General features: G+C 42.1%; 1 protein-coding gene across 1 annotated transcript; it reads left to right on the forward strand.

Moving 5' to 3' along the window:
• Positions 1-537: 537 nt before the first annotated feature.
• On the forward strand, positions 538-9,589 carry LOC115818414 (fidgetin). The gene is made up of 2 exons (XM_030781784.1): positions 538-553; positions 7,380-9,589. The coding sequence occupies exon 2, from the start codon at positions 7,388-7,390 to the stop codon at positions 9,587-9,589; it is 2,202 nt and encodes a 733-aa protein (XP_030637644.1). The 5' UTR covers positions 538-553; positions 7,380-7,387.
• Positions 9,590-11,582: the final 1,993 nt, after the last annotated feature.

Here is an 11,582-nt window from a genome sequence, read left to right on the forward strand (position 1 = left end):
AAACCGTAAATATCAAATCACAACGCTGAAACCACAGCTTCCATATCTGTCTCCTGGAAGCCTGGAGTGGTGAACATTTTTTCTTTCTCTCTCTCTCTCCTCTAACACACAGGGTGGTTAACAGATGAGGTAATAAGGTAAATCAGGTGTGGGAGAAATGTAAAATGAACGATACTGTGGACTTCCAGGAAGAAGACCCATTGACACACTTTAACCTGTCATCACCTGACACTTTGTCTCTTTGTCATCTACACACAGAGTCTGGAATAGCTCTGACATGACGTGTCATGTTGAAGAACATTGAGTTAAATGAACACGGCGAGTTAGTTTGTTCTCTCAACTCAAGACGCACCAAGCTTTCATTTTTATAGATGAACTTCCTGCGTTTAATTCATCTTACACACAAAACATGGTCTGAACGTCAACAGGTTGTTATTAACAAAACTGAGCTTTGTGTGTGTGTGTGTGTGTGTGTGTGTGTGTGTGTGTGTGTGTGTGTGTGTGTGTGTGTGTGTGTAAAAAGGCTGCTGTTTAACAGAAGCAAGTCTGTACGGTTGACAGTTGAATATTAGCAGTAGAGTTTGGGGCGATTAATTGAATTTTATTTTTAATTACAATTTTGGCTTCCAACAATTATGAAAACAAGACGAACAACGATTATTGTGCCTCATTAATTGTTTAAATGTGTATATTATTTATTATTAATCTCCTTTTTTTTTAAGAAATGTTCAATAAATGCACGATGTTTTACAAAGTCAACGAGTAATCGTATTAAATGTCCATGATCTCAGTATTGACCAAAATAATCGTGATTATGATTGTTGCCATAATCGAGCAGCCCTAACCAGTGCAGTGTAGGACTTGTCCCACACTGACAGAGAACAATGCTTTAGCATTGTGGTTAAGTGATCTGTTCAGTGCACAGTACTTGGCTTTTATTATTATTATTATTATTATTATTATTATTATTATTATTATTATTATTATTACTGTGCGTGTGTTTGTGTCTCTGGTTAGGTGTGTATTTGTGCCATGTATGAGAGAGTCTGTGTGAGTTGGAGTCTCTGTTGTTTGTATGTGTGAGTGTGTGTGTGTGTCTGTGTGTGAGTGTGTGTGTGTGTGTGTGTGTGTGTGTGTGTGTGTGTCTGTGGTGGTGTGTTGGGGGGTTTGTGTGTGTATGTGTGTGTGTGTGTGTGTGTCTGTGGTGGTGTGTTGGGGGGTTTGTGTGTGTGTGTGTGCGTGTGTGTGCGTGTGTGTCTGTGGTGGTGTGTTGGGGGGTTTGTGTGTGTATGTGTGTTTGTGTGTCTGGCCTTGTGTGTGTATATGGTTGTGTATGTATGAGTGTGTGTTTGTGTCTGTGTGTGTGTGTGTGTGTGTGTGTGTGAGTGTGTGTACGTGAGAGAGAGAGAGAGTGTGAGACTTCACAGTACAGTGTACTCTCAGTAACTAGAGGATGATGGAGAGATGCACAAAGAGAACATCTGCTGTGGTTGATGGCAGCCAGCGCCGTGAGCAATGTTATTGATTGCTCATTATTACTGTATGCTGAAATATGAGGTTCCCGTATGGTGTGTGTGTTTGTGTGTGTGTGTGTGTGTGTGTGTGTGTGTGTGCCCGTGTGTGTGTGTCTGTGTGCGTGTAACATGAGGTTCTGTGATTGTATTAAAGAGCTTTTATTTTATCCACTGGAGATACTGCCTTCTGCTGTTTGTGCGTATCACCCTACAGTGATGTCATCAACAAATCTGGCTCCGTCTCCCTCCTTATGGATGCAAAATGTACGTAGTTAAATATCATGTCATCAAAGAGTGGAGAGTCCACTGGAGTTTATCTAAGAGTTTATTGATTCTATCTGGGAGACAGAGACAACTATCACCTTCAGCCTTGGAGAGACAACTGATGCTGTTCAGTTCACGAGAGAATGCATGTCTAGTGGAAACTCTCTTTTGTTGTGTTTTTTCTTCACTCTTCTTTTGCTCTTGCTCTGTTTGTTTATGTGTATGGGCCTGTGTGTTTGTTTTTGTTTATTTATTTGTTTGTGTCACCCGGTGCAGAGTTCACAACCACCAACATGCCAGACTCAGTTCCATTGTCACTTATTGATTATTCCTATCGATTAGTCTGGAGTCAACGAAAGCGGTGTGAAAATTCAGCTTTTCTAACATATTAGAGAAACTCTAACATGCATTTCAAAGTGTGTGTGTGTGTGTGTGTGTGTGTGTGTGTGTGTTTCATTCAGACTTCTCTTGAGAAGTAAGCGTTGTAATGAGTTGGAATAGAGGTCAGCCCCTGTGCTTTCCACTATGGCTTTGCTGTAAAGACCTATAAATGGGAATTTTGGATTACCCCAGAAAACCTCCACACACACACACACACACACACACACATATACACACACACAAACACGTCTCAGACATTGCTTTTTATCACTGATTCAGACAAAAAGAAAACAACACAAAATGGAAGTCTGTGATAAAGAATTATTGTACCCACTGTTGAAAATATTTCCTTGTTCTTTTTTTCTCCTTCTTTCCATCTCTCTTTCCCATCTGTGGCAGCCTAGCTCACCCCATAATTTTGGTCTTATTCTTGTACAGACACACACACACACACACATACACATGCATTCATTCACTGACACAGAAACTTTGAGATGTATGTTAGAGTCTCTTAATTGTATGCATTTATTCAAATGAAAAAAGTCTCTCATATATAGGTATTAGTAGAGTGACTTAACTTGAATTCAATAACTTATGTGTCCCAATTCTTTATGAGTTCATCTGAGAGCTTATAGTGCACTTAATCTGTCTTTAATTTATGACTGATTCGGTAGGAAGTTAGCAAGCTATGCTGGAGGTTGGGAACTGATTTTGAGGACTATACAGAAGCATCATTTCAGGGTTTTGTTCAGGTATAGTTCTTCACACTCAGTTTTGCAGAATAAGATGTTAAGTGTTTTATTTGTGACAAATCCTGTTTTGGTTATTATCCATAGTGTTTACTGAATATCACAGAATACCACGGAATATGCCCCGAATGGAAAACAGCAGCTCGATATTTTATCGGCCGCTGAAGAAGTAAATATTAAACAGCTCTGTGTGTGTGTGTGTGTGTGTGTGTCTGTGTCTGTGTGTGAGTAAGAGAGAGAGAGAGAGGATATATCTTGCGCCCCCAGGTCTTGACCGAACACGGCGTTGCAGGGCCACACTGCTCTCGTTAGGAAAAAAAAGAAACCGCTATGAAAAATTTGCCCACTTGTAGGATGCAGATTTCATTCTCTAAGTCCACATTTTTCTGCAGCATAAACAAAAAAAAAGCTAACACAGAATGTTCTGTTAGCCTGTAGCCACACTAATGTTTATTTATCTCCATATCTTATGTTTAAAAAAACACACACACACACAAAAAAAAAACAACAACAATAATTCAGAATATGTTCAAATTATTTTTCAGCGGTGAGTTTAAACGACTGTGACCTGTTTTTCGTTTTGAAATCAAACAAACTTGCCCTGTAATATTTAAGACAGTATATATTTTTGAAGGTGGAATTGTTTTGCTATTTTATTCAGTCTGGGTCTGTCTTTTTAATTTCCTTCTCTTATTAAAATTCTTATTTATTTGAGATCATCCTTTTATTAGGTTGTTAGTGAACAAAAAATTGTACTCAAAAAAAGGCAAGATGATTTTTTTTTTTTTTTTATCAAAATTTATTGACAAATTCAGAGAAATTTTTTTTTTTAATTTTGAGTTTTTATTTTATCTGGGTTGTCAACGATTTTTTTTCCACCAGTTTTAAAAATGTTTTGACAAAATAATGTCCTATACTATATGTCTTACTGTCATTTTATTGAGTAGTTCATGGACATCATAAAATCATCATTAGCTTGATCCCACATTGATTTTATTCAGTCACTCTTTGAACTATAAGAGGTCATCTGTTTGTTGTTGTTGTTGTTGTTGTTGTTGTCGTTGTTTAGGGGCTTTGTTTTTGATTGCATTTTTTCTGGATTTTTTCTAATACCCTAATATTCTTCTTAATTGTATTTCAGTCATATTAGCTGCAATTTTTTTGTTCTTGTAGGTTTATACATATATATATATATATATATATTTATAACATTTAGCCAAACCAGCAGGTAATCTGAAGAATTATCAATCAGCCAACACAGGCTAAAATCCTAAAATTCTTCATATTCCTTTGAAAAGTGCTGATCTTGTGTTTTGGGGTGTCTGAGTATAGGTATGTTGTTATTTGTTGGGGAGAGTTAGCGATCAGCCTTTAGCCTTTTTATGCCCCCCCTCCCCCCCCACCCCATCCTGTAACACAGCATTTTAATATTGCATTTAGCTTCTGCACCTTTCGCCAGGCTGTGCCTAGAGCTTTGCTTCGCTAGTATGTTTTACCAACATAATCTGAAGAAACTTCACAGAATATGCACAGTCTAATGAAGTCTGTTCCATATGTTTCGTTTGTTTGGAAATGTATGTTGAATCTTTGTGGAGAATTGGTTGCAGTCTCTAACCTTGTGATTCAGTGAACGAGTTGCTAGGTGTTGACCACTGAGCTGGACAGAAGCATGTCCATTGGCCAGAGGATTGAAGTCACAGTAAGTGTAGCCAATGAGAAAATGCTACCTTTTTCAGGCAATTCATTCACGAGCATGAAATGCTTTTAACAAATGTGCGGTCAGTTTGCCATAATTATAAATCATTATTCAAGGAGCAGCATGTAATCTCTCTGTCTATCTATCCATCTGTCTGTCTCTTGCTTCTCTCTCTCTCTCTCTCTCTCTCTCTGTCTCTCAGTCTGTTATACTCTCTGTTGACATGTTCATGGGTTTTTTTATTTCCTTGACACAAGTGTGCTCTCTAGAGTCGATAACAGCGCACAGAGAGAGAGAGAGACAGAGAGAGAGAGAGAGAGAGAAGGTGCCTTGTGGGTTTTACTCCGTTAAAGATCATTGTGGATCATTATTCTGAGTATGTCAGCAAACATAGTACAGCCTGGAGTTTGACATCTTTGATATCTCTAAAGGTGGCCTTCAAATAGAACAGACAACAGTCTGCACCGCTGCACAAACACACACACACACATATATGTATGTGTATATATATATATATATATATATATATATATAGTACGCTCTATTCTGAAGACTAACCATTGATTTCCATTATAACAAAAGCAGAGAATAACAACCTAACCAAAAAGTACTTTCATAATTTTTCATATGTTTTGACAATAACAATATCTTTTATTCTAAAAAACACACACACACACACATGCAGTGGTTTTTGCCAGTGGGGACAATGATTTTGACCGCTGTTTGATAAGGCATCCCCATTAGAATAATGTACTTTCAGACAAGTGTCCTCCTCCTAAGTTAGCAAAAACAAGTACACACACACACACACACATACACAAGCACACACATACACACACACACACACACGCACAGACACCATGCACAAGCACTGGCTTTGACTCTTCATGTACTTAATTTGAATTTAGTGTTCACGTAGAACATTACACGCACACAACGTGACCCAAAACAATGAGAGCAAAAAGAAAGGCCAAAGGAACCATGGGCAATTAACAGTCACAATTACACACAAATATTTTTGTTAGTTGTGCTCTGCCTGTTTGTTTTTCTTCTTCTTCTTCTTGTGTGTTTGTGTGTGTGGTTGTTTGTTTTTGGGGTTTTTTTTTTAAATCCGTTCAGTGAATATACAGACACCTCAGACCCGTGTGGTTTTCTCTCAAAGATCATTGGAGCCGACTATTCATTACTGCATGTCTGGGAACGCGTTACGTTCTCCTTCCTTTTAGCTACGTTATATTGAATTGGATTATGGTGAATAAAACTGAGACTTCCAGCTCTCTTATAGACACCTTCACACCTCATTGCTTTCTTCATATTCCTTTCTCAATGTCTAATAATTCTATTTCTCACCCTTCTCTCTCTCTCTCTCTCTCTCTCTTTCTCTCTTCCCACACCTGTGAGAAGTGCTTCAGCGTTTGACTTGACCTGTACTTGTGAAAGCAGACTTAAGCATAGTAAGGCTGCTACATTGAGTGTCTCCGTTGCTCCCTTTATGTGCGTATAGAATTGTCGCATTCCCACGGATACATGCCATAAAATCAACATTGTTGTAGTGAAATGCATGTGAGCGACATTCACTGTTCTGCTTATGGTGCTGTGTGCCGTCGTGTGTGTATAGCCTGCTAACAGGCTCTGGGTTATCGACTGTGAACTGTCACAAACTGTCCTAGCTTCACCTGTCGCGTGACAAAATATAAAGCCGCTTTATGTATGTCTCTCAGCAGTTTGACAATACAGTTTGGATTGACGGTGGAGGGCTCCACAGAGAAGAAGGTATTTTCATTATGTGGTCCTTCTATAAGGTGACAAGATACAGAGATCTAGGTATGCAGCAAAGAGACCTCTGAACACACTGAGAGCAGCTTTGGTATACTGAAGTGTTAGATAAAGATTGAATTACAGTAAAAGTTACACACACCAATCATTCAGACAGCTTCCATTTAAAGTAAGCGTGGTTACAATATGACATTTTTTTCCTGTAGGATGAGAGTACAGCTGAACGGTTTGTACCCAGTACTGGTCAACGTCCATTAATTTCAATAGAGAGTGTAGTAAGCGGGGGTGTAACAATACGTGTATTTGTACCGAACCATTCAGTAGAGGACTCACAGCTTGGTACTTGCTGTGAACTGAATCACTTTCCACAAGGTTAAGAACAGTATATAGACCCTGCACGCTGCTGCTCTCAATTAAATTTTCATATGGTCGATCGAGAATGACAAAATGCAGTTTTTTGTGAATATTCCTATCTCTTGAGTTTCTTCAAAACAGGTATTTGTTCTTGGTTATGGAACAGTCTGTCAAACGTGTTTCATAAATTTGTTATTGCGATGGATAATTTCACTTTGGCATATTTCACTTTGGCAAATCATGACCCCAAAATAACAGCCCTTAGAAAATCACAGGTTTTCTGTCCCATTACAGCACTAAAATGAAGTCAAGACTTTTATTAAGACCAAAATTCATATTTTACTTAAATAAGTATTGAACAGTGCACAAAATCCCTTTCTCTGCAATGCCTCTCTGATATTTTTACTTAGCACCTTGATGTTAATTATCGTAATGCTTCTCTCCTGAATAACAATTTAAGCAGATTCTTTTTATATATGGTTATTACCTTAAAAATAATATCTTTTGAGTTTATTCATCTTTAATAAAAACGTTTGCATAGGTTTTAGAGATCTGATCCGAACGTGACAATCCAGTAGATTCCCAACAAGCCAAGTCCCTGATATTTGACAGGACTTTTTTGATTGGTTGTTTTTGTTCCCGTAGGCGTGACCATGCAGTGGACCCCAGAGCAGACGCAGTGGGCAGAGCAACACTTCGACATCACATCCACCACGCGCTCGCCCGCCCACAAGTCACAGGCTTTCAGGGGCCAAAGGCTATCAACCTCGTCCGCCGCGGCCTACCAGTACTCCTGGGCGAATGATGATATCTCCGCCCTGACTGCCTCAAACCTATTAAAGAGATACGCGGAGAGGTACTCTGCAATTTTGGAGGTTCCCTGTGACAGGAACATAGTGGGCTACCCTGACACTGCCGTTTCTGGGTCCACGGGACTGATAAATGGGCGGAAAACCGACGCGGACCCCTGGCAGGAGGGCGTGTACCCTTCTTTGGGGTGCGTCCCCGAGGTCCTCCCGAAAGGCGTGTCTGATGTTTCGGTAAGTGTGTGTAGCTCCCCCGGTGTGGGCAGCGGTAGCCTAACCGAGCCCAGTTTCTCCTCCAGCAGCTGTGGTAGCCAGTCAGGTGCGCAGGAATACGCCGGTACCACTTACAACGGCGCCTACCTGCATCCGGGAGGCGGGTACAGTGCCGTACACCCGGCGCCTGCCTTGTCTTCACCGCTTCTCCAGCCCACCCCTTCCCATGCCAGCCTGGTGCCAACCTACAGTGCCAACACCTCTCCCTCTCTTGCCCCATACAATTATGCCCCAGCTGGTTACGCCCCACAGAACACCATGACATCAGGCTACAGTCCTCCTCCCCCCTCGTCCTATCTTCCAACAGGCATTGCGGCACCCACCCCTTTACCAACTACTGGATTGGCTGGCTACTCTTACCCACCTCAAAGCCTGGCACCCATCATGCCTGCCACTCTGAATGGCAGTGCCACGAGCGCCAACGCCCTAAAGAGGAAAACGTACTACATGCCCGGCCAGGGTGAGATGGGCCCATATGAAGACTTTGGATTCAGCGGTCAGGCCAACACTGAGCCACCCTCTGCTCATAGTCCTCTGTTCCGACCAGAGGTGGGGGATGACATCAGCAGCAGTCAAGGAAGCGGGTTTGACCAGTCCATTGATGGCAGGTCTCTAACTTTCAAACCTGTTGGTCACGGGGGTTCTCTTACACCTCCGGGTTATGGCTCTAAGACGCCCCATTCTGGAGAACGGCTAGCGGACTTTGGGTCTCCAACGGCGACCATGAGTGAACGTAGCGACTGTGAGTCCAGACAGCACTTTTCAGCTACCTCAACCTCACACACTCAACCTACTGCTTCCTCACACACTCACAAAGTTTCGACCACGCACACACTTTCTATCGAGGAGCAGTTGAAAACGGTAGACCCTCGTGTGATTGAGCTGGTTAGCTCTGAGGTTGTCCAGCAGCTGCCTCTCCTGGACTGGAGTGCATTGATCGGGCTGGATGCCCCTACAGCCGCATTGAAGGACCATATCCTGTGGCCTGCCCTGCAGTCGGACCCTTTCTCTAGGCATTCTCACTCGAACACTCTCACTGCTCCTCCGCAAGCTATTCTCCTCTTTGGACCTAGAGGGGCAGGACAGACCCTTCTTGCACGCTGTGTAGCCAGCCAGTTGGGAGCAACTTTCTTTCACTTACGCTGCTCCTTGCTTCTGTCTGATTGGCTGGCGGAGAGAGAGGAGATACTTCGGGCCACGTTACTCCTGGCCCACACTCGACAGCCTTCCGTGGTCCTCCTGAGCGAGGTGGAGGTGGTCCTTGCACTGCCGCTGCACGAGGAGGCTCCCACAGTGGGGTTAAGGCAAGAACTGCTGTCATGGTTGGACAGGCAACAGCACCAGGCCAAAGAGGGCCGAACCCTGCTGCTCTGCTCCACCAATCAGCCGCAAGAGCTGGAGGACCAGTTGGTCCGACGCTACTTCAACCACCGAGTGTTGGTGCCACTACCGGACGCAGCTGCCCGTCTCCAGATCATTGGCCAAACCCTATCGCAGAACGGCTGCTGCCTAAGCGAGGAGGATGCGGGCCTCTTGGCGCAGAGAACTGGAGGCCTCACTGCACGGGAGCTGAGGCGCATTTGCCAGGAAGCCGTTAGGGGCGTGGTGGGTGGTTCAGGATTAGAACTCTCTCTTTCTGCCATCCTTCCGGGACAAGTGAGGGCTCTGTCATACCAGGACTTCCACAGCGTGCTGTGTGAGACTCAAGCCAATTCGGCACAGAGAGACATGGACTTGTTCACGGAATGGGACCGAATGCTGCATTGCAGTACTTGATGGCTTGACGGACAAATCAGCCACACATCTGCTGTGATACAGAAACGGAGGAATAAAAATGAAAGCAGCGGTGGTGGTGGAGATCGTCACCTCAGATTTGAGACTCAGTTGGGTTCGAGCGATGCAAGCATCTTGTTGCCCCTGGAGATCGTGTCTGCAGAGACTGAAAACCACAGGAAGGGAAGATGCTATACTGTGATGTCTCAGCTCTCAGTATGAAACATACAGACTTTGTGTCTATGTAGGTGTGAACTTCTGTGTGTGTGTGTGTGTGTGTGTGTGTGTGTGTGTGTGTGTTCATCCAGCTCAAAGCACCTGTCGTGGTGCTTTCCTCTTTCATTTCTGTTTTCTTGCTGAAGTTGCCTCATGTTCTTCTGTGATGGTACCTGCTAATATGACGAGCTTTAAAACTAAACCCGGATTCACTGTTGCTGCAGGCGACTCTGTGTCTCTTAGCCATTTAAAGAGCAACAGTATTCCTCAAATGTGTGTGTGTGTGTGTGTGTGAGAGAGAGAGAGAGAGTCATGGGGGAGGAGGAAAGAGAGAGGGAAAAAAAGAGCAAGACTGATAGATGTGAGAGCTTCAACACGTGTTTATTGAGTTGATGTGTGCAAAAGCGTTTAAAAAAAAAGAAAGAAAGAAAGAAAACAACTCAGGAAAAATGTAATTGTGAATTTGTACAGTACCTCGAAAAGACTGCAGGAAGGGAAGCACGATGGTTTCTTGAATGTGTTTCCTGATTTCAGTGAGGACTTTCGTGGCGACGTTTAACCTTTTAAACTGTGTATTAAAGTGAAAGTGATGAACACGAAAAAGAATATTCCAGAGGGATGGGTTGGAGTCATAAGTTATGTCTTTTTGCCTTTTATGTTTTTTTTTTTGTTGTGGTTGTTGTTGTTGTTATTTTTGTACTTCATTTTGCAGTTCTTCAGACAGGATAACAAATTTGTTACCTGGGCTTGAAGGAGCCTTAGTTAAACCTGCAGTGTTGAGGACCTAAACAAAAATGAAAGTTATTTGTACACACTGAAGAACTCAGCACTATGAGTTCCATTCCATATCACAATAAATCCCAAAATTCTATATCACAATAAATCAAGCCATTCACCTGGGTACCAATAAACCTAATGCAAAACAAAGTTGCAATGAAACGTAAACTTAAACAACAGAGGCTTTCTTTGATACTGACATGTCTTCATTTTCTACGTTTGAGCCCTTTGCCCTCTACCTGTCTGACTTGTCGGTCATTTTTTTTCTCAGAAAATTCATTTTGAGCCCATTGGAACATGTGGAACACGTGTACAGGCCTAGCCCGTGGAAATATGATTCTGATTTACTGCTGTTGTTTTGGTTTATCAGAGAAATCAGGCAAAGAACAAGACAATAGAAATTAAAATATCCAAAGCACATAGGTTACTTTGCCCTGAGATCGAGGTTTTTAGTTGGCTTGCGTAAAAAGGACAGTGGCCTGACCTAGGAAAGAGAATCACCGCCGTAAAGAACACTGCATTGTTGAAATGTGTATAATGTTGGTTTCTGAAAGTTTTCAGTGTAAACTACAGAGTTCAGAACTACATTCTGAACACACTGAGTCTAAGGCTTTGAGTTCTTCAGTTCTGAAGCCATCACACTGACAGCAGTTATAGATCAGTTGAGATGAACCCCTGCAAGGTTGGTTAAAATTTTATCATTATTTAAGACTTCATGTACCTTCATGGCTTTCAGTAAAAACCCAGGATCAAAAGTTTTTTTAAAAAATATATATATATAGTCATTCAACGTGGCTCTGTGTTTTTTTGTTTGTTTGGGGGGGAGGGAGTATTTTTTTCTTACTATATTACTCCTGTCAGTAGTCATCAGTCGCATTTTCCAGACGGCAGACAGTGTTATTGTAGAATGTACAGAGATGCAGAAACTTTGTTGAAACAGTGCAAACGGGTTAAAACTGTACAAACAGGTTAAAACAGTGCAAACAGGTGAAAGGTTCACTCA

Source organism: Chanos chanos, chromosome 8, assembly GCF_902362185.1.
Source record: "Chanos chanos chromosome 8, fChaCha1.1, whole genome shotgun sequence".
NCBI classification, from domain to species: domain Eukaryota; kingdom Metazoa; phylum Chordata; class Actinopteri; order Gonorynchiformes; family Chanidae; genus Chanos; species Chanos chanos.

Coding starts and splice junctions, on each gene's coding strand:
- LOC115818414 (XM_030781784.1), top strand. CDS start 7,388: ATGCAGTGGACCCCAGAGCAGACGCAGTGGGCAGAGCAACACTTCGAC.